This window comes from Quercus lobata, chromosome 2 (assembly GCF_001633185.2).
Source record: "Quercus lobata isolate SW786 chromosome 2, ValleyOak3.0 Primary Assembly, whole genome shotgun sequence".
Classification (NCBI taxonomy): domain Eukaryota; kingdom Viridiplantae; phylum Streptophyta; class Magnoliopsida; order Fagales; family Fagaceae; genus Quercus; species Quercus lobata.
Genome location: NC_044905.1, coordinates 13,365,452 through 13,389,144, shown reverse-complemented (window position 1 = coordinate 13,389,144; position 23,693 = coordinate 13,365,452). Strand labels below are relative to the sequence as shown.

General features: G+C 37.8%; 3 protein-coding genes across 3 annotated transcripts; 2 read left to right on the top strand and 1 right to left on the bottom strand.

Moving 5' to 3' along the window:
* The first annotated feature begins 2,972 nt into the window (after positions 1 to 2,972).
* Positions 2,973 to 5,115, top strand: LOC115974576 (tRNA pseudouridine synthase A). Its single transcript, XM_031094986.1, has 2 exons — positions 2,973 to 4,411; positions 4,516 to 5,115. The coding sequence occupies exons 1-2, from the start codon at positions 3,192 to 3,194 to the stop codon at positions 4,823 to 4,825; spliced, it is 1,530 nt and encodes a 509-aa protein (XP_030950846.1). The 5' UTR covers positions 2,973 to 3,191; the 3' UTR covers positions 4,826 to 5,115.
* A 2,647-nt stretch (positions 5,116 to 7,762) lies between these two features.
* On the top strand, positions 7,763 to 9,383 carry LOC115974575 (F-box protein SKIP23-like). Its single transcript, XM_031094985.1, has one exon. The coding sequence runs from the start codon at positions 7,901 to 7,903 to the stop codon at positions 9,134 to 9,136; it is 1,236 nt and encodes a 411-aa protein (XP_030950845.1). The 5' UTR covers positions 7,763 to 7,900; the 3' UTR covers positions 9,137 to 9,383.
* An 11,855-nt stretch (positions 9,384 to 21,238) lies between these two features.
* Positions 21,239 to 22,695, bottom strand: LOC115977854 (ganglioside-induced differentiation-associated protein 2-like). Its single transcript, XM_031099878.1, has 3 exons — positions 22,400 to 22,695; positions 21,913 to 22,177; positions 21,239 to 21,642 (listed from the first exon to the last, which is right to left on the bottom strand). Exons 1-3 carry the CDS (start codon positions 22,527 to 22,529, stop codon positions 21,417 to 21,419), a joined length of 621 nt encoding a protein of 206 aa, XP_030955738.1. The 5' UTR covers positions 22,530 to 22,695; the 3' UTR covers positions 21,239 to 21,416.
* Between the last annotated feature and the right edge of the window lie 998 nt (positions 22,696 to 23,693).

The following is a 23,693-nucleotide window of genomic DNA, read 5'->3' as shown; positions in this document are numbered from 1 at the left end:
GTTATGCACAAAAAGGGATTCTCATTAGGCTTTGAAATTGTGTTCACAACTGCATTTTGTTGGGATTAAGCCTAGTGAGTTCACTTTTGTTGCGACATCAATGCTTATTGTGGCGTTTGTGCTATTACATAAGGAAAGCAAGTGCATGGTATTCCTTAAGCAAGCTCCTTTTGATATGTATGTTGGCTTTTTTGCTGATTGCTTATTGCAAAAAAATGGGTTCAAGTATATATATATATATATATATATATATATATATATATTTGAAAAAAATGATGCTTTAAAAAGTTATGCAATAAACAAAATAAGATAAAAACTAAACGAAAAAAATTGCTATCAAACGAACAAATGTAGTGAATAGTTGATTTGATTATTTACAAGAACTTGATGTTGTTTTGTGTAGATCATTAAGAATGGAAAAAAAAAAAAAAAAGAATCTTGAAGTCCCAATTGGAAGTGCTCTCTTCAATTATGTATGCAAAGTCAGGGAGTTTGAAAGATAGGGATATTGTGTTCAGGAGGATGCCCTATGAAGTGTGCGTTTGGGTAGAAATAAGTAGAAATTATTTCTACCCATGTCTGCGTTTCCAGCATTTTACTCTTTTTTTTTTTGGCATGCGTTTCAGGAGACAAATTTCACTGTTACGGCTACTGTTCATGAACAGTAGCTATAATATTTGACTTTTCAGCCACTTTTCAGCACATCAGTGGGTCCCGTGTACTGTTCACAGGACCCACAAACCTTACTTTTCAGCAACTTTTTCATTAAAAATGGATTCCACGTATTATTCACATATTTAAAAATTATTTTATTACAGTATTTTCAATTTTTAATTTTCAACTGCCAAACAGATCCGAAGGATGCCGAATGCGATGAAATATGGCCGATGAAATATGGCCTTTAAAATGGGTACATCATGACGTTTTAGAAGTTGTTTATGGAGCAATTATTGGACATGCAATATTGGGCTTAAATAAGCTCTAGCCCATTTATTTCCTCTTCATAAGATATTGGACTTTTGACACAAATTACTTCACTGCGCGGGTTGGGCCATTGTTTCATATTTTCTTTATTACTTAGGTTTTGAATTTCAAGACCCATAATTACAAGTAAGCTCAGCACCATGGAGCTAGTAGTACTACTAGGATGGCAACGAGTAGGGAAAACTTGCAAGGGACGAAAATATGGTAGATTGAAGGTATTTTGTTATCTCTAATGAGAGAGAGAGTGCGGATTTTACAGGTAAAACTTAGCAAATCATGTATGGGCCACAAGGGATTGGATTCACACCAAAAAGATAAGAAAACACATTTTTAAAAGGGAATAATGCTCCTCGGTCAAGTCTGAGAATCTATTGTTCTTATATTCACTCAAGTTTTTTAAAGTACAAGATATCCTCTCTCTCTCTCTCTCTTCCGTTTTTCTTTCTTTCTCTGTGATTACATACCCCAGTTCTTATGGGGGTCTTTTCTTTATATAGTTTTACTCTCTTTCAATCTCAACCTTCCATCTGTTGATTGTGTAAGTGATCTTCTTGATTCTTGTCCCATCAAAGCCCTTCTGGAACCTTTGTATATAGCTATAAGGCTCAACGTCACTGTTCAGACATCATTTTCACATAAATGCAGCCATATGGTTAAGTGCAGAACATTTAATGTGACGATAGTAGCTTTCTTTTCAGATATTTCTTGGTTCACTGTTGACTCTTTTATCTAAAACTTATCTTTAGAGGTATGGTGCCCTCTTGCACAGTATCTTCTGGATAACCGGATTTCGATCCCCCTAGGACATTTCTCGAGAAGGGGTGGATCCTTGGGAGACATCCCTTGTTCGTCACTACCTATCCTTGTCTTCATCCCTTTGCTGTACAAGCTTATCTTACTGTTCAACCCTTCTCAGGTTATCTTACATCCTCGGACAAGGCCCACGCCCCAATGTTCCTACTCGGCTCATTTATCCTCATGAAACATATATTAAATACAATATTTTTTTAGGTCGTATATTAAACGGGTTAAATTGGTCATGTCGTGTCATTCCATTTATTAAATGAGGCCATTAAGCTTTAGGGGTTTTGACACAATTATCATTTGGGTTAGTTTAGGGTTGAGCTATGTATTATAATACTCTTACCTAAAAATGACACAAATTGCCAACACTACAAAAACCCCTCCATGATCCTTTTGTCTCCTTTATCTCATGCGATTTTTAGTCCTCTTTTGCCTACTTTTGGTTCTGTCTTGCTTGCATCATTCAAAATGTGTGTCTATATAAATAAGGGTTCGGTTAATGTATGTCCTTAGAGCACATATTAACCATTCATTTTGGGAAAGTTTTTTTGGAAAATTAAAAAAACTATCAAAACAGTGAATTACTTTTTTGTTCTTCCATAAAAAGTTTTCTAAAATAGTTTACTAATATATGCCCTAAGGGCACACAACAATAAATCCTATAAATAAAGCAAAAGGTGATTTTTTTTTTCTTTTTTATTTTAGATAAGATGGTTAGGGATTTTATATTCTTAATGAAAACTTTTATCAACCTAACCATTAAAATTCTTTTAGTCAATCAAATATATTTATAATTTAGGTTGAGCAAGATTTAGATACAATATGTAAGTCCTGTTCTTTAGGTTCTCTTTTTAACATTCTGTCATGTAGATTTTTTTTCATGAGATATAAGTGTATTTTTTAGTTAAGTAGCTACATGGTTGATTCTTAAGAATAAAGTTTAAGATATAGCATTTAAAGTACTGTACCTAAGTTTTGTTCATTCAGGCTTATATGTTAAACAAAATTGCCTTTTTTTTTTTTTTTAATATATATTTATCATATGAATCGTTTTGGATTGATTAGCGGTTAAGAATGTTACCATGTCTCATAAAAAAAAAAAAAAAAAAAAAATGTTAACATGAAATTAACTCATTTATTAATCATTTTAAAGCATGCCGGATTGCTTTGAAATGAATCCATTTACACCTTAGATTTTTGTGAACCCTCCACTCACACTATTGAGATTGACTATTCGATCATTTCTTCTCCAAAATCCTTATTTAATTTTTAAATTTGTTTTCATCCTAGGGTTTTATGAGGGTATAGAAGCAAGTGTAGAACATAAACCTCGACACTCAAAAAAAAACCGTAATGGATACATCTACAACCACCTTGTCCAAACCTCACACAAACCACTGAAAATGGAAAGCCCAGATTCAAAAACCACAAGATCTCCTCCACCACCGCCACCACCACAACAAGAACCCGAAACCAAAAAGCCCAAAATGTCCACCACCACCACTTCGGACGACGAAGACACTAACACCACCACAAGCCCCAAAAAGCAAAGATACAAGCGCCGCAAAATCGCGATCTTCTTCGCCTACTGTGGCGTGGGCTACCAAGGCATGCAAAAGAACCCAGGTGCCAAAACCATCGAATCCGACCTCGAAGAAGCGCTCTTCCTCTCCGGTGCGGTGCCCGAACAGGACCGAAACAACCCGAAACGCTACGACTGGGCCCGCTCGGCCAGAACCGATAAGGGTGTCAGCGCCGTGGGTCAAGTAGTCTCGGGCAGGTTCTATATCGACCCGCCGGGTCTCGTCGAGCGGCTCAATTCGAATCTCTCCCCTCAGATTCGGATCTTTGGGTTCAAGCGTGTGACGGCGTCGTTTAATGCCAAGAAGTTTTGCGATCGAAGGAGGTATGTGTATTTGATACCTGTGTTTGCACTTGATTCCTCTTCGCATCCTGATAGAGAGAGCGTTTTGGCTAGTGTAGGGTCTGGGAATGAGCTTGTTAAGTGTTTAGAATGCTCCGAGAGAGGCCGTAAGGTCGTAGGTATAATGGGTAAGCGTAGTTTTGAGTTTAAACCTGTGAGTCCTGAGTCAGGCATTTCGTCGAACAGTGAGGATGCTATAGTAGGATCTAACATTAACAATGAAAATAGGGGTTCTGTTGAAAATGGTGATGCTGATAAGTCAAATTCTGAATCTGTGGAGGAACCTAAGGTTGTAGATCACAAGGAAGTTTCTGAAATTGTGGTTGAAACTGTAAGTTCTGACCAGAATGAGCGTACTGATGAGAAAGCAAATGGAGAGGAGAAGGGTGCAAAGGGAAGTGGGTTTTGCTATGGTGAGAAGGAGAGAGAGAGGTTTAGTGGAATTTTGAAGCATTACGTGGGGACTCATAACTTCCATAACTTCACCACCAGAACCAAAGCCGAGGACCCTGCTGCTAAGCGCTTTATCATTTCGTTCGAAGCAAACACTGTGGTTACGGTTGAGGGCATTGAATTTGTCAAGTGTGAGGTTGTGGGACAGAGCTTCATGCTTCATCAGATTCGTAAAATGATTGGGCTTGCGGTGGCTATCATGAGGAATTGTGCTCCGGAGTCATTGATAGAAAAAGCTTTTCAGAAGTAAGTGCCCCCTTCTTTGTATTTATTGCTTGCACTTTTGTTTGAAAACTTACAATGTGATTCTCATAACATTATGTACCCAAAAAAAAAAAAAACAATTGCAGGGATGTGAACATTAATGTGCCTACGGCTCCTGAGGTTGGTTTGTTCTTGGAGGAATGCCTCTTTAGCTCATATAACCAGAAGTGGAAAGACACTCATGAAGAGCTGTCGATGAAAGCATATGAAGAAGAGGCGGAAGAGTTCAAAATGAAGCAAATCTACTCTCATATTGCCTTAACAGAGCATAAAGAGGGAGCTGTGGCCCTTTGGTTGCATTCTCTGAACCACCGGAATTATCCAGATTTACGCATTGACAACAATGAAGACACCAGTAATGGGAAAAGTACTGAAGTAGTGAACATGGCTGAGTGAATTGGTACTGCAGGAAAGATGATTTGGAGCACTGCATCATCTTTTATGTGTGCCCTTATTTACAATATTCATATAGTAATTGATCACCATGATAAACAATCACGTGTTGGATGTATGACCCCAATATGTGTTTTGTTTTCAGTTCATCATTTGAGGTGATCCATTTACATAATTTATATGATTATTGACAAGTTTTGATAGGATTACTGCAACTGTTGGTGGTTCTTTTATAGCATATGGATATTTGATATACTTGGGAATTTATTGGTTTTTTTGACTTCTTGGGAAAATTTTCTGCAGCATCTTTTTCAGTTTCTTCATTTGTGGCATTTTCATGAAGCCGAATTTGTTTTTTGAGAAAATTGATGAAGCAAAATTTAAATTTTACTCATTTTAGCTTTGTTAAGTCATTCTCCTATAGCTTTATTAGTAAATTTTTGGAGAAAAACACATGCCTTGCATGTGCCACCAAAATTATTGCTCAAAATTATTGTTTAAAAAGGGGGAAAAAATCTGAGGCCTGCTCCTTCGGTATGTATAAGTTTTTGTAACCTTTTCTTTCCCACCCTTTTTGTGGTTTAGATGGTTGGATAATTAGAGGAGCCTAATGCTAGTTGACCATTTTGGATATCATGTTGCTTGGTACTTTTGTTTAGGCCAAAGCGTATTATGAGCACTAGAACTGGGTAAGCACCAGAGGCAAAATCAAGATTTCAACATCGAAAATATCATGTTCTATCTTATATGCGCCACACAGATGTATGACCGTATGAGTTGTAATAAGGTAATATTTGTATTGGATATATGGATTTCAACATTACATCAATATTATATTCAAATAATATATTGAAGAGACAGGCAATTTTTCACAAATTCAAATAGCCATCAAGTAGTAGGCAGAAAACATATTGGCATGGTCAAACTTACTGTAAAGCACTTGGATTACACTGCAGAGGCAGGATACATTGATACTTACATCTTTCATGCTTTAATTCATCAAGTAACAAAGAAAACGTTAGAGCTGGAGAATAAAAAAACACAGAATTAATTTTGTAATTTCTTCATATTAGACACAAAATAGCAGAAGCAAAATTCCGTGGGTGATAAAATCACAAATGAAGCTTTTGGGAATGAGAAATGATATGTTTACAACACTTTCACAATAAAGTTTAGGCTGTGTTTGGTTGGATGTAAAATATTTTCCAGAAGGGAAAATATTTTCTAGAAAGGAAAATATTTTCAAGTGTTTGGTTGTATTCCAAAAAATGTTTTGGAAAATATTTTCTGGTGTTTGGTTGTATTTTTGAAAATAATAGAGAAAACACATTTTCTACTTGATGCTCACATTTTCTCACATTTTCTCAGCTTCCAAACAAAACCCAACCAAAAAAAAATTCATCAATGGCACGATCTGAGTGAAAGAAAACCCATTCGTCGGAGTGGTGGGTTTGACAAATGGGTTCGTTGGAGTGGTGGGTTTGTCGGCACGGTGCGATCTGGTGCGATCGGCGCGGTGCGAGTGGGTTCGAGAACGATGGCGAGACGATCTCGCTGGTGGTGCGACGATCTCTCTACTCTCTTTTCTTTCTCTCTCTTTGTGCGTGGTTCAGAAATGGCGAGATGATCTCGATGATCGATGACTGGGTTCGACGAGGGTGGGTTTGAACAATCGGAGCGATGCGATCATCTTACTCCAATGCAATCTGGTTGTATTCTTGCTCCAACAAGGCGATCTTCTTGCTCTCTCTCTCTCTCTCTCTCTTCTATTTTCCAAGGCCGGAAATCATTTGAAGTGAAAATGAAAACGGAAATCATTTTCCACTGTTTTGGCTATATTTTACGGTCAACCCGGAAATGCTTTTCAGTTTGACCCAATTTAAAGTAACAACCAAACACCCACTTTTCCGGAAAATCATTTCCGAAATCAGTTTGAAGCCAAAACAAACGGAGCCTTAAGTACTAGATTGTTACTTGTTGTTTAGCCTTTTACTGATAGGCAAAAAAGAAAATAACTTGTGTACCTACCTAGGATTTATCAAAATGTTATGCACGTAGCATTTAAAAAAAAAAAAAAAAAAAATTTAAGAGGCAAAAGACTTTCATTTTAGGAATTGAGAGGCAAAAGACCCGTTTATAGGTTAGGCAACAAAAAATGCAAGCAAACAATAAGCATTTGTGAATCTCTCTATTTTGTTAGAAGAGGGGGCAATTCTTCAGCCCATCTCTTAGCCTTTCGGGCTGCCTTCTGGCATAAATCTGGGCCTATTCCCCTCTCTTGCCCTCCTACTATTGTAGCTCAAGCTTTGGAATGAGATGGGTTGGGGCCAAAAGGCAACAAAAAATGCAAGCAAACAATAAGCATTTGTGAATCTCTCTCTTTTGTTGAAGAGGGGGCAATTCTTCAGCCCATCTCTTAGCCTATCGGGCTGCCTTCTGGCATAAACCTGGGCCTATTCCCCTCTCTTGCCCTCCTACTATTGTAGCTCATGCTTTGGAATGACTAATGAGATGGGTTGGGGCCAATGCTGGTTGGTTTTGGCCTTCTTTGCAATCAAATGAGGTTATTCAGGAAAAAATAAATAAATAAATAAAAGTAAATAAACATTTGTGAAGGGCATAGAGTCAATGACACTTATTTTTATGATGATGTGGCGATCAAACATTGGTTAGAAAACATTAGCATTTTCTCAATTAATTGTTGGTATGCAATAATGCAATACTCACCGCTAACTGAAGTACGGGCCTTTTCGAGGTCAGTATCAGATTATCAATTATCGCGGGGCATTGAAAAATGATAGGATTAGGCACCCAATTGAGAGGGAAAGGCCCATACATTGGCATTTGGCAAAAAAAAAAAAATGCAAGCAAACGATAAACATTTGTGAAGGGCATGGAGTCATTGACTCTTATTTTAAGATGATGTGGCGATCAATCATTGGTTAGAAAACTTTAGCGTTTTCCCTATTAATTGTTGGTATGCAACACCGGGCCTCTTTGAGGTCAGTATCAATTGTTACGGGGCATTGACTCTCTGATAATCCAAATTAGACTGAGAATCGGAATTCCTGGAAAAACATGAATTCCAGGGAAATAGAAATGGCGGTTGACTGGACCCAACTCCCTCGAGACATCCTGGAAGCAATATCCAAGAATCTCACAATTTACACCGACTACCTCCGATTCCAAGCCGTATGTCATACGTGGCGAATCTCTGTCCCAAAGATCCCTCACCACCTCCCTCCTCAACTCCCATGGCTAATGCTCCCACTCTCCCAACAATCCCAATCTCAATCCCACCGACCTTTCCTCGACCTCTCCGACCACAAAATCCACCTCCTCAACCTCCCCGAAGCTGCTTCCCACCTTAAACGCCGATGTGGTTCTTCACACGGCTGGCTCGTAATCCTCGACGAAACCCCGACAATTCTTCTCCTTAACCCTCTCACTCGAGCCAAGCTCAATTTGCCTCCTCTCTTCACTTTCCCCAACGTTGTCACCTTCAACTACTCCGAAATCGGCAAAGAATACGCCCTCCGATCCTTGTCTGGAAACATCTACCGCCGTAGTTTGAAAGAAATGCGCGACTCTTTCATCAAAAAACTCGTCCTCTCCTCGAGTCCTGCCCTAAATACCAACTTCGTTGCGCTGGCGATTCTCAATCAAACCGGCGATTTAGTTTTCTGTAAGAATGGTGATCAAGCTTGGACTTTCATACACGACGCAAGGTTTTTCTGCGAGGATGTGATATACGATAACGACCTATTCTACGCGGTGGACAAGAACGGTGGTGTTGCTGTGTGCGATGTACACGGTGAGAACTCGCCGAGCGTTTCGATTATCGAAAGATTCGAAACCCCGAGAATATTCGGGGGCGATATGCAATACTTGGTGAAATCTGGGGACGATTTGTTGTTGGTAACACGGTACTTGGATCTTGGATACGAAGACGGTGACCCTTACAACAGTCCCACTGTGTTCTACAAAACGGTGCAGTTTGAGGTTTTTAGAATGGATTTTAGCGGAGGACCGCCGATGTGGGAGAGGGTTTGGGACTTAGGTGATCGAATGTTGTTCGTTGGAGAAAATTCATCGTTGTCGTTGTCGGCTTCGGATTTCCGGGGAGGTTTAGGGAATTGTATCTATTACACGGATGATTACTGTGAATCGAATTATGATGGTGCTTTTCGAGATTATGATATAGGGATCTTTAAATTATGGGATGGAAGTATTGAAGCTTTACCATGTTATCACCCAAATTCACATTCTCAGTTACATTGGCCTCCTCTTTGGGTTTCACCCAATCCATGCTAAATATTGGAGCCTGAAGCCTTGGGTTGATGTAAGTTATTCACTTCTGGGGGTCCTAATCCTTTAGTCCTTTCTTTCTTTTATATGTACATATATGTTGCTTGTAAAATTGCTTTGAATTCAATTGATGATTTTAGCATGCTTTTAGCAATTACGTTTACCAGAAGTGACTTTGTCTGTTGGATTTCTACATGATGGTTTAGATATTTAATTCAGATGGGAATCCTAGAGATCATAAGGTCTTTGTACAGATTAACTTATGACTATATCTGAAAATTTTTCTGTAAAAAAATATAATAAAAGTGTGCTTTGATGCGAAATTGGATTTCTACAGGTTGGTTAGTTGTTTAATTCAGATGAGAATCCTAGTAATCATAAGGTCTTTGCACAGGTTAACTTATGACAATATCTGGAAATTTTACTGTAGAAGGGATATAATAATCAAAGTGTGCTTTGATGCGAAACTTGGGTTTGGCTATGATATATGAGGATGATAATATATGTCTCTTTTACTCGGTGAATGAGGCAAGAGATCTGGACCTCGTGATGCAAATATGGAGGGCTTGCCTGATAACCCTCATAATATAAAATTGGCATATTCTGAAAATTGGATTAAAAACGATACATATAAGTAATGATGTATAAATGAACATAATGTTTGTGATGGCTTAATTGGGGCTGGTCAATTGAACAATTAGAAAGTCACCAGAGTTCCAACTTCCAAGTGTAGGGAGGGGAGGTCGGAGCATATTTTGAACAGAAGAAAATAGACATCATGGTATTGATATTTCATTCACTTGCACAAATTTATAAGGTAATATTCCTCAATCCTCACCCGCTACCTCCCCCTTCAACAAAGTAATCTTGTGGTGGGTATTTCGATTTCAATAATTGATATCTAATGTTTCATATTATATAAATAATTTTAAAAATAAAGGTGACAGACACATTATTTACTACACATGCAATTAGCCAGCAAATATCAGGCATAAACCATATTGGCCATTGCCACAGTACCAGTCACTTGGATTATACTGTATTACCATTTTTTCAAGCTGAACATACCTAAAATATGGTCACCCACAAAAGCATTCTTGTGCAAGTCCAAGAGAAAAGAATGTACTGCAGTTGTCATTGTAGAATAAGGCTCTAGATACTGCAAGAAATAACAAACCCTGATTTTTAGACTCCCATCTTAGAGTTTATTCACACTTCAAAGGTTCCAAGAGTTGCACAAGCTGAAGATTTGATCTTGACCCTTTTTTTTGTTTACCTTGATTGACTTCTTAAGTTTAGCTTACTCAAAATAGGTTTACTCCACGACAGGAATTCAAGAACATCTGCTTATTGCCAAATAAAAATGGCAGATTCTTGTTGGTCTAATAACATGTTTTAGGTTTAAAATTTTGAAAATACAATTGATATATACTCCATAATCCTGAATTTAAAACCCTTTGAACTTTCACTCAAATCTTTGATGCATTAGATGGCCAAATCAATTAAAAAAACGTTGTCACCAAAGTTTTACTTCGAGAGAGCTAGGGACACCAGGTTGATGAAATTGTTGGTTGCACGATTATACTATGGGTTCCCTTTTTTTTGGACAGTACCTAGGCCCAATTGGTAACGAGGATCCTAGGCCTCCAAAGGATTTTATATTTGTTGGTTGGTGGACTGGGCTTGATTCACCGCAGTTATATTGGGCTGATTACGAACCAATTTTTGCACAAAAAACATAGGCCCTACAACATATATACATTCATACATATACATATACATATTTTAAAATAAATGGCTGAAGACTAGTAAAGAATTATCAAAAAATGTAAGTAAAAGACGTCAGGGATCCTTAGAAAATAAAGTGATACTTCATTATATTGAGTTTTTAGTACATTGAATCATATTTCTCGCTGGGATATGCCACGAAGTTCAAATAAGTTCAAAAGTCACAGATTTGGATAGCTCTTTGTAGGCTTCCAAGACTTGTTAGGTTTGAATCCCCTTGAATCCAAGTGTATTCTTAAGCACTTATCATAAGATCTCTAACAATATCTTTCTCTTTCTCTATTTCTCTGAGGTTTACTGAGTCCCTCTAATGCTCTTTTTGGTCTAATTAATTGTTGCTGAATGAATTTTGTTGATGGCTTGATCCTTCTTTTATAGTACATTTCTAGGGTTTTTTGATATGCCATTGATTCCCTCTATTTGCTGACCTAGGTACCAGAACTAATGTTGTGTCAGCAACATTTGTGGTTGGTCCTTTCCTTATTTTCTCATTATATTCTTCTTTTGAGGTTTCCCTCCAAAAAGTCCCCAGCCGACCTTCCTTTTTTGGGGGTCTTGATGGGGCTAACTTTTAATTTCTTTTTCCAAGGCTTCTAGAGAGACTTTTCAGAACCCCCTTTTAGCTACTTCACCCTTTGTCTTTTTTCTTCAAATAGGTAGATTCCTCCCTGTCAAGTTGAAAGATCCTTAGCCACCTTCTTTCATGATTCACCTTCTTGCTTTTCCTGAGGTATCAGGCTTCCCTTCATCAGGTGGTAGTTCCTAAGTCATCATCTGTTTCCAAAGATTTTCTTCTGAGTTGTAGGCGGCTGATGAGACATGTCTTTTTTCGTTCCTTGTGTTCATGAGTATGCTTCCTTGAGCTGTCCAACTCCTAGTTGATTCTTTCCTGCACTTCTCAAGGATCCCTTCCCTGGTTTTGGCAGCTCCAAGGTATCCTCATCCAGTCTTTTTCTGGGTTCCCTGGGAGCTCTTCTTACAAAGGCTGGGCCAAGCTTCCTTTGCTTTTTCTTCCTTCTCTAAGGCCTAGGACTTACCCATTCATGAACTTGGGCTTCCTTTTACCCATTTTAAATGGGCCTTAGCTCACAGATTGGGCCTTTCTTATCTTTGAGGGCCCATTAGCTTTGAGTTTCAATACTAATAAAATTTTAGACCTCAACAACTACCAAAAAAAAAAAAAAATCAACTAGAGGACATTAGTGTGATGTTGATTATTAGTGTTTCGATGCTTAAATTAGCAATCAGGTCTACGTTGTTTTAGACAAGAAGAATGGATTTAGTATGTACCTTCATTTTTGAGTATTCTCCTTTTTGAAGATTGTTTTAGGCAGTTACTGATGGAGAACCGATTATTAATGGCAAGTTGTAACCATTGTTATTGATCTCATATCCTAATTGGTTCATTTCTCTATTAGTTTCTCATGCTTAGATCATGGGTATCGGTTGGCATCAATTTGGGAACTAATATCATTATATTGCGGAGGTTCAACCAAGTAGGTGACCTATTTCTACTTAGTAGGTGATATGGCATTCTTTGTCTTGCATATTTATACTAGTGATTATCTAAACCTAAACCTAATTCATTACCTAGTCAATAATAAGATAATAATCATGCTCTTTTTTTTATTTGAACAAAATGGTTGTCAAAACCCATGAATAGGGATCTTTTTTGGAACACTTAGAAGTTATGCATGAAAAATATCAATTGCTTGATGAGCTTCTTGAAGCACATCAAAGTTCCTTTCCTAGATTCAAACCTAATCAATGTTGATCAATGTGGTAAATCATAGCTAATTGCAACTTTTGTATTTCCATTTTCTCCCGCATAAATCATTATATAGATGTGAGTATTAAAAAAATGGTTAAAATCCAAAGTTACTTCTTTTTAAATTGATTGTCATTTTTGTCCTTAAAGTTCATCAAGTTTGTTGCCAATCTAATTCTTCTACCCACTCTTGTTAAAAAGTTGTATATTAACACCTTTTAAAATGACGTAATTTTTAAATCTCTCTCTCTCTCCCTCTCTCATAATTAGTATGAGGTGGTAGTGGCATAAAGTTCATGGCTCAAAGATTAGCTCAAAAAAGCAAGCTTGTACCTTTCACTTGGATTAACCTCCTCATCGATCACAACTCCAATTAAGTGTCCATTTGAGATCTGCTTATTTTGCTAAAACTGAAATTTTTTTTACTGAAAGTACTGCAGATAAAGGTAAAAGTTAACTGAAATAGTATAATGAGACTTATAAATAGTACCAAAAAATGCAATGGGACTTATGAATAGTAGCAAAAATAAGCTAAATAGTAAAATAAATTGGTAAAAATAATCTTTACCAAACGAACACTAAATGTTGACCCAAACAATAAACCAAACTCATGATTTGGAGAGAGTATCTTAAGAGACTAGCCTTTTAACGTGTGTGACCGGCCCATACATGTGGGATTGAAAAATATTATGAGACATAAAACAAACCTATGCAAAATGATGTTATTTTAGTAATCAAATAATGAAAAATGTACAAAGCAAAAAATGTCGTTTGTGATACTTTATCTCCTTCAATCTCTCTCTTTCTCTTTCAGTTAGTTTGTCGTCATTCTTGTTGTCTTTTACTTGCATCGACCAAGTCGCACTGCACTAAGCACAATAAAACAAACCCTAATGTGACTTGTCGATTGCCCTTCCTAGGTGCAATTTGGTTGGGTTTTTGAGAAACTTACACTATGAACACCTAACTTTGAATTTAAAAATTGGAAACTTTAAGAGTTAAAATTATTGATTGTACAATACGTTGGTTGACTCTAGAGACATGAGTGAGAGCGCTATTCGGTCAAGGGAGGAAGATGAGGAGCTCCAGTAGAGCACCAAAAAAGTCAAAGAAAGTCATTGGTTGAGGCAGAGCCATGAAAACCCTCCCTATCCTGACCAAGGTGGGAGTGGCTCGTATAAAGAAAAGCTTATTGGAGAGATACTGGGAGCTTTTGAGAAGGCTTTTGCTTTTGAAGCTAACATGGAGATTGAAGTGGAGTCGGATGATGAGTTCTTTGAGCTCCCATCAGGTGAACTAGCAGTGAAGTTATCCGAAACCACCAAAGCTAGAATAAGATCTTAATGGGCAAATGTGCTGATAGTAAAGGTATTTGGTAAAATGGTAGGGTATAACTACCTTCGTTCACGTGTTATGGGGTTGTGGAAACCTACGGGGAGGATGGATTGCATTGGATTAGGACAAGAATTTTTTCTTATTAAGTTCTCAATGCAAGAAGATGATACCAAAGTCCTTAGAGAAGGACCTTGGTTTGTTGGAGGACACTATTTGTCTATCAGAAGTTGGGAACCGAATTTCAGGCCTTCATCGGCCAACCTATCATTAGTAGCAATATGGATTTGCCTCCCTAAATTACCTATAGAGTATTATGATCATTCGGTGTTGAGGGAAATAGGAGAGGCCATAGGACCTATTCTGAGGATCGATACACACACGGTGGTGGAATCCAGAGGATGTTTTGCAAAGTTGTGTGTGCAAGTTAGCTTGGATAAGCCTATAGTAAGACTTCTCAAGTTTGGAGGGATAGACCAGCGAATCCAGTATGAGGGGATCAGCTTCTTGTGTTTTGATTATGGACGGGTGGGGCATAAGGTTGAGACCTGCCGTTACATGATCAGAACTTCACTGGCGGAAGATAGGAATGGCGAAGAGAGCAAAAGTCAAGGCACTAAAGAGTGCACTGCACAAGACACTGAAGGCTTTGGACCTTGGGTCCTTGTTACATGAAAGAGGCAACAGTTTAAAAGGGTGTTGAAAGACCAAGCTCGACCTTCCCATTTGGGATCCTTGGCCCACAATCCTATAAAGCAAAATGCTAGTAGCCCTCTCAGCCACACATTGGGCCTTGACAAAGTAGAGATTAGTAACAGTGAGGGAAAGCGAAAGCCCAATGACCTTTTAGACAATTGTGCCCCCTGTGTAGATAACTCAGTGGAGCCCCATCATATTGAAAAGTCCAGTTACGTAAATTTAACGCTTAAGGAGAGAAAGGCATTCCATGGTCAAAATGTGAAAAAGTAAAGCCGAGAATCCTTGAGCTTAGTGGGTGGCAGCTCGAAGCCTACACCCACGTGGAAAGTGGTAGGTACCAAACCATTTGGCCCTCCTATTGAGGCCACAGCTAAGCAAAGTTTCCTCAGAACCACATAAATTTCAAACACAACCTTTAAGGAGTTCAAGGTAGGAGGTTCTTCTTCTTCCATGGGAGATTCTTGCAAAGCTATAGTTGTGGAGGGATATATGGATTTGGACAGCGGAGTAAAGGAGCGTGCTCAATCATTCAACCTTGAAGTTGTTTCTGCCACCATCTCCAATTACCCTTTGAGGCAAATAGATCCTAAGCTTCGACCAAGGAAGATGGGGCCGATTGAAAATGATTCAAACTCAGAGCAGATGGGGGGCATAGATGCCTCAATAGAGAGTGATACTCTCAGTCCAACAGAGCAAATGGGGGGCATGGATGCCTTAATGGAAGTAATGCAACCTGATAAAGGAGGTGATATCCTTATTCCCTCTTGTATTGTTCAATTCCTTTTTATCAATTCTATAATGAATATATTAATTTGGAATTATCGGGGTGCTCTTAACCCCAATTTTCGTAGTATTGTGACTGGTATGGTCAGCTCTTACTCCCCTGCTATTATGATTATTTTTGAAACAAAAACCAGTGGCGAGAGAGCCAAAGGAATTGTTGACAGATTACCCCTTGATGGGGCTATTTTTGCTAACACCATTGGTCTGACTAGGGGGTTATGGCTTCTATGGGACTCTGCTCAAGTGGATATAGCCGAACTATCCTCAACAAAGCAAGAAATTCATGTAGTGGTCACTCCAAGCTATTCCAATAATCCCTGGCTTTTGTCTGCCATCTATGCTAGTCCAAGGTATGTTGAAAGACACCTTCTATGGGAAAATTTGGAAGCTATTTCGGGTCTCCATTCCCTTTCTTGGGTAATTGTTGGTGACTTTAATGAAGTGCTTATGGGAGAAGACAAATTTGGGGGAAGACCAGTTAACATCAATAAAGCCCTTCGGTTTCAAGAGTGCTTGGATGCTTGTAGGATGATTGACATTGGCTATTCAGGACCTCGCTACACGTGGTCCAATAACAAACTGTTGATTGGACTCATTTAGGAGAGAATTGATAGGTTCTCTGTTAATGCTAACTGGAATGGTCGTTACCCTGAAGCTTATGTTAGACACTTGGAAAGGTCTCATTTAGATCATTGCCCTGTGTTGCTGAGTATGGCTAGGAATCAAGGAATTACTCTTCCACGCCTCTTTAGATTTCAACCAATGTGGCTGTCTCACTCATCCTTTCCTGCTTTAGTTAGAGATGCTTGGATGAGCCCTACTGTTCTGTCACAGGCAATCTCTAATTTTGAGACGAAAGCAAAAGAATGGAATAAAAATGTTTTCAAAAATTTATTTTACCGAAAGAAAAGAGTTATTGCTAGACTCAAGGGTGTGCAACTAGCCCTATCAAGGAATGCAAATGATTTCCTGGTTGGTTTAAATAAGGACCTTAAAGCGGAACTTAATGAGGTATCTAAACTTGAAGAGAAGTTCTGGGCTATGAAATCATGTATTACTTGGCTAGTTGAGGGAGATAGAAACACTTCTTTTTTTTCACACTTCAGCCCTTGTTCGGAGGAGAAGGAACCGCATATCATGTATAAAAGACCGAGCTAGGAACTGGATTCATGGGGAAAGGGATATAGCCGACTTCTTGAGGCTTGGCTTTATTGAATTATTTTCATCTAGCCACAGCTACTCCACCTTCTCCCCCAAGGATCCTCATTTTTGGCAAGCTTGCATAAGGGAGGAAATGCTGTTAAGATTACTTGCCCTGTTTCTAATGAGGAAATTAAGGTCATTTTTTGGGCCTTAAAAGCTTTCAAAGCTCCGGGACCTGATGGGCTTCATGCGGGATTTTTTCAAAGGTTTTGGCTATTGGTTGGAGATTCAGTTAGAGAATAAATTAAGAAAATCTTTTCCTCTGCCAAGGTCCCAGAATACCTCAACCAAACCTTCATAAGTGCAAAAACCTAGAATCCTTCAACAATTTCCATCCTATTAGCCTCTGCAGCACTGTGTATAAGATTGTTTCAAAGGTCATTGTGGCTAGGGTCAGGCCTTTGCTCACTGATTTGGTGTCTCTGCTACAAGCTGCTTTTGTTCCGGGAAGGAAAGGCATTGATAATGCTATTATCATCCAAGAGATTATTCATACTATGTTTAGGAAAAAAGGAAGGCATGGTCTTATGGCAATAAAGATAGAACATGAAAAAACTTATGACCGCCTCGAATGGAGGTTCATAAGGGACACCCTGAACCTCTTCAAGTTCCTGACCCAGCTGATTTCTCTTATCATGAGCTGTGTGTCTACACCCTCGATATCCATTCTTTTCAATGGAGGAGCTCTTGAACCTTTTCATCCGTCTAGGGGTATTTGCCAAGGGGACCCTCTCTCTCCTTACCTATTTATTCTTTGTATGGAAGTTGGGGATATCGGAAAAATGCAGTGCTAATTTGTGGAATCCAGTCAAGGCATCCCAAGGAAGCTTAGCTTTTTCCCATCTCTTTTTTGCGGACAATTTGGTCTTATTTGTGAAAGCAGGCCGCAAGAACTGCATGGCTGTTAAGGATGCACTTGACACCTTTTGCAGTCTCTCGGGGCAAAAGGTGAGTCATGAAAAATCCAAAGTATTTTTCTCTCCTAATGTGGTTGTGGACACTAGGGCTGATTTGTGTGAGATATTGGGATTTCGGTCTACCCTTTTTCTTGGTAAATACTTGGGCTTCCCAATCAAACATTCGAATATAAATCAAGATTTTGGGTACATTATAAAGCAGATGCAAATTACCTTGTTGGATGGAAAGCAAACCTCCTCTCCTTTGTGGGTCGGATGGTCCTTACCTAAGCCGTGACAACTACCATTCCTAACTATGCCATGCAATGTGTGGCCCTTCTTTCAAAGATTCTTAGCAACGTGGATGAAACCAGCCGAAATTTCCTATGGGGATCAACGGAATCCACGAAAAAGATCCATTTGATTAGTTGGAAAAAGATCACAAGGCCGAAGAAAGAAGGTGGCTTAGGAATTCAAGTAGCAAAGGAAAAAAAATATTGCCTTATTAGCCAAGCTTAATTGGCGTATGCGAAAACACTTCCATTTGGGCAAAAGTCCTTTTTCAGAAATATTGCTCCCCTAGGAGAGTTCTTAATCTCAACACCAGGAGCAAGTTGTGCTCTTCCACATGGTTAGCAATCAGAAAGAGTGAGAAGGTTTTTAAAAAGGGGACTAAATGGGCTGACGGAAGGGATAGCAATTTGTCGTTATGGCATGACAAAAGGATGGATAAGGGCACTCTTAGAAACCAAATTGTTGGGCCTCTTAATCGTGAAGAGGATAGACTTGTATTGAAGGATGTGGTTAATTATTTAGGTTGGAATTGGCAAAACTTATCCTTCTCCCTCCCTGATGCAGGAAATTAAAGCTAATCCTATTTCATTTATGGCTTCAAGTGCTAAACACATTATTTGGCGTTCCTCTTCTAGTGGGAATTTTGACCTCAAAGAAGCTTACAAATTGGCTTGCTTGGAAGATGAGGGCTGGTCCTCTGTATCTTTTAATGGTGAATGGATTTGGAAGGTGAGTACCATCCCTAAAATTCAGTGTTTTACCGTTTTATATGGCAATGCTTCCTCCAAAGCATACTGGTCCGTGGAGTGCTCTCTACCAGGGGATTGAATATACCTAATGTGTGTCCCCTATGTAATGATGGTATTGAAACCATTACTCATGCTCTTAGGTATTGCCAAGAAGCCCAAGTTTTTTGGAACTCCCTAGCCCCCCCTTTGTCTGCTTCTCTCTTCTACGGATCTAGCTTGAAGGATTGGCTTCGGCTCAATTGTTGTTGCTCTTGGGTCTCCTCATTATCTAATATTAGCTGGGGAACTATTTTTTCCTTTGGTATTTGGTCCTTGTGGATTCGGTGTAACAGTGTTATTTTTCGAAATGAAAGGCAACCATGTAATTTAATAACTGATGTTATTGCGAAAGCCACAAAATTTGCTTTCATCGGGTCCAATGGGAAACAAATCCGTGCCAAAACTTCCATTAAAGTTAGCTGGATTAAACCGTCGTTAAATTGGCATAAGCTTAACTCCGATGGCTCTTCTCTCGACAACCCAGGTTTGTCTGATGAAGGAGGCTTAATTGGAGATGACAAAGGTCTTTGGGTTAAAGGGTATGCAAGAGCTGTTGGCTGCACCACTAGTGTTGCAGTTGAATTATGGGCTTTAAAGGACGGTATCAGGCTTTGCATCTCCCTAAAACTCCCTGTTGTGATTGTGGAACTTGATGCGCAATTGCTTATGGATCTATTGAAGAAGGATGATGGTCAATCCAATAGCTACAGTGCTCTCCTTAGTGACTGCAAGGTTGGGCTTCGACAAATTCCCATGGTTTGTGTCCAACATTGCTTCCGGGAAGCTAATAAATGCGCGGATGCCCTTGCTAGAAGGGGTGCTCTTCTCCCACAAGATTTTGTAGTGTATTTAGACCCCCTTATTGAGGTTTCCTTATTACTCAGTTTAGACAATGCAGGGGTGACTTTTGATAGATTTGTATCTGTTTCTTAGTTTTTAATGAAAGCATCCTTTTCACCAAAAAAAAAATTTATTGTTTGTTTTTACATGTTTAAAAATAATGACAATATGTCTACAACAAATTTTATTACATAAGTTTAACAAACCAATTTGTTAACTTGTATACACAAAATAAAAAGTAGATATAAAATTTATTTGTTATCTTGCTGATGTGATAAAAATCGCATATATATATATATATATATATATATCATTACATCAGTTTATAAGAATTTATTCAATTAAATTGATAATATTTTCTATTTAAGAATGACTTAGTGGGATTACGTTGACAACAATGCTTAAAAGTCAAGAATAATTGTTGTGGATTCTAGAATTAAACATTTTCTCTGGGGTTATGATTGTTTTACAATGAACAGTATTCATACTCTTTCCTATCGTATGTAAAATGTAATTATCTAATGTAAAACCAAAAACATTGTGTAGAACATTTCTTATTCCAGATTGTGAAATAATAATTAGTGTTATCCCTATGACTTTTGGTATGCACATAATTTTTTTTGATACAGCACATAAATTTTTTTAATTATTAAAAGATGGTATATACTTATAGTTTAAACACTTTCTGAATTATTATTAAAATAGTATAATTATCATTTTTTACTTTTGTCTATCATTCTTTTTTTTTTCTTTTTCTTTTTTAATGTATTTTTGAAGTGAATTTCACTTAGATATGTATTAGATAATGATCTCTCTTATTATTATGTTTAGTGATTTAAATTTAACCAAAGAAAAATATATAATTTTCATTTATCATTCCTTCTCATTCTCGCCTTAATTTTTTTTTTTTAAATCCTAAAAAAAAGGAAAAGAATAGTAAGATATCAATATTCTTTTCTTATCTCCTAAATTTTAAAACATTCAAAAAGGAGAGAGAGAGAGACTTGAGAGGTTGCTTAGATATTTTTTCTTCTTACATCTTTTTGTTTGACTACCATTCTTTTTCTCTTTTATTTTTGAGGTGGTGGTTAAAGAGTGCCCGGGGATATGAATTGAGAGGTTGCTCATGGAGATAACAATTAATTTAGTGCTACTACTTATGCTAGGTCTTTACTAAGAGTATCTTCAGTAAATTCATCAAATTTTTGTACTGTTTGGAGAATAAACAGTAACTTTTACCGATATCTACCCACTTTTTTAAATACACTTTCCAACAGATTCTTTATCTCATTTTCTATCTCATTTAAATATTATTTCTTCATTCATTATTTATTCTTTTTTTAACAATTACACATCTTCCAATATTTTTTTATTCAATACCTGATTATTATAATAGAAAAAAAAATTAAAGAATGAACAATAGCCCATTAGACTGATCATTAGACTTGATGAGCTACTATTCATGAGCCAAAAAAATTGTTGGATATAGAAAATTTATTGAAGTGATTTTTTTTGGTTTCATTCTCTATTATAGAGAACATTTTACTTTTGCATAGTCAATTAAAGATGCTAAGAAGTTTTTGTGCTTTGATTCCTTAAAACCCAAAGAAGAAAGTCATTTTCAGTATTAAGCTTGTTTTTTCCTCTGACTGCCGCTAGCAGTTCTGGAGTTGGCAGTTCTGAAGTTGGCGTGTTGTTATATGTTTGGGTGTTATTTAAAAAAAAAAAAAAAAACTATGATTTTTCAACCTTCGTTTTACTTACACGGCATTCTTTGTACAACATGACAAAAACCCCCGAAACTCTCCTAAATCAAACAAACCAAACCCAAAGAAAAACGAGAGGACATTATTCACAACACACCCACCCTTGTTCAACACGAACACCATTCATGCTCATGCAATGCACCTCATGGAATACATAGACACTGCAGAGTCCACCGAGGGTGTACCGTAGGCTCTACGATGATCGCCCTCTAACCCATACTCCACCATCGGACGGTGCTCCAGCTCTTCATCATGATCAAACACAAATTCTGGTATCTCAAACTCAATCTCGTTCCTCCTCACATGGTCCCACAGAAACTCAACCCTGTTTACGTATTGAAGCTTCCTGTACAACCTGTTTTTGCACACAACTCAAAGTCAAAACTATTCATTGAACCGTCCAGCACGCTAGCTAAAGCTAAGTACTTTCCGCACCAACCCTTAATTAAATAACTAAAAACAAAACCAAAACGCGTGGATATGGAAACATAATTATTAATGCACAGCATTCAAAAGCTTAGCAAAGTAAGAAGCTTTTTTTTCTTTCATTTTTGTCAGTGACATGAAAAGAATAAAAATGGGCCATATGGGCTATTGACTTTAGAAGAGAATCTTTTATTCTTACCCTCCAGTGAAAATGAAACGACCAAAAGTGGCAAGGAAGAGACGGGACTGTAGACCTGGGTGTACAAAGTAAACCGCCTCGAGATTATCTCTAACGGTGATCGGAATAGCATCGTATATTGATCGTAGGGTCCAGATTCCAGGGAAGTTTTCGTTTCTTTGTACACCCGTGTTCACATACACCACTGAGAATGGCTTGTCCTTTAAGTTAGCGAAAATTTTCTCCTCCAAATACTTGTTCAAGACCTCAGTACTCACTAGCCGAGCTGAAATAAAATCACAAAGGGAACACAATCAAGAAACCTAATCTAGGGTCCGTTTGTTTAGATGCTTGGGGGAGTTTAAAAGAGCGAGTTTTGTAATCAGAACTCTCCATAACTAACTTTTACACAGTTTTCAGCTTATACAAACACACTCTTTAAAAAAAAAAAAAAAAAGTAATTCTAATTCAGACAAAGAACCCAATTGACGACGAGGCTTCTTATTACCTGGGAAGAGCTTTCCGATTATGCAAAGGACCTTACGGCCACGTTTATCTCGACCATGGATCTTGAAAACTTGGAGCTTATCGATAAGGTGTTCCTGATCAGATGGGGAGAGTTTTAATGGAGAAGTCATGGTTGAAAGGTTTTAGAGGTAGAGAGAGAGATTAAAAGCTAATTAAGGAGGAGTTGGCGGTTTGTTTGGTTTTGAGAGGGAATGCGACATTGATAGGAGTTTTAAATGAATGAGAGTTTATACTTTATATACAACCGTCCATGGGTTCGAAAGTAGTGGCCTGTGGCTTGTCCAATTGGGCTTTTGGTTAGAAGATGGTGATGGTATATAGAGAGCATATTCTCAAGCATCTACCGTTTTGGATTGTACAACTCGGTGCTACAGTGCTACTGGTATCGTTGCTACATGACATCTGTGGGTCTACTTTCATTTTGTTTGGAATCTTCAATATTGATCTGGACCGTTTGATCTGTGAGTCTTAATTTCTACATCAACCTAACCAATCGATCCAAACTCATTGATTTCACTGAAAATGAGTTTGAACATTGAATTATTAATCTAATTAGTGAGTTGAGTTAGGATTGTTTTCTTAATTGATAAGCGAAGTGTATTTTGGGGGCTTTGTTTGGCAAGGAAGTCAATGAGGGGAAAATTAACAAGTTTAGAGAAATAATTTGTGCGTAGGATGTGTAGGCATCAATTTTTTTTTCCCTAGTAGAAACTAGAAAGGAAAAGAATCTTTTTCCACTGAAAGAGACATAGATTGTAGTTAAATTCATTTTTGTGTTTAGGCTGTTTCGATGTGTTTGTGTTACCGCTCTTGTTGCTAGTTGTTTAGGTGTGGTGTGTAATTTTGGTGTTGTCATAGACTCATAGTAGATGTTGCTGTTGCCTGTTAGCCTTTTGCTTGGGGCTTTTGTGGTTGTAATTTCTAGCAGTTTGGCGTGTTGGAATCTGTCGTAGTTGAGGCTTTTTTCATTTATATTTTGTGTCTAAAAGTCTAATGTAAATTACGTAATGGATAATTAGCGTTGAGGTATCCTGTTCAATCAAGGAAAGGACTGAGAAGGTTCAAGTAATTAACTAATTGTAAGTTTGTAACTTTATGAGCAATTATTCAAAGAATTTTTTTTTTTAAATGATGGATAATGGGTTCATTACAATCAGTCAAAGTTGATCCAACAACGCAAACATATTGATTGGCACATATAGATGGCCATAGTGTTTCATGCTTAAACAGGCATTACCATTACGTTGGAGGTAACGTCAAAATGATGGGACCTG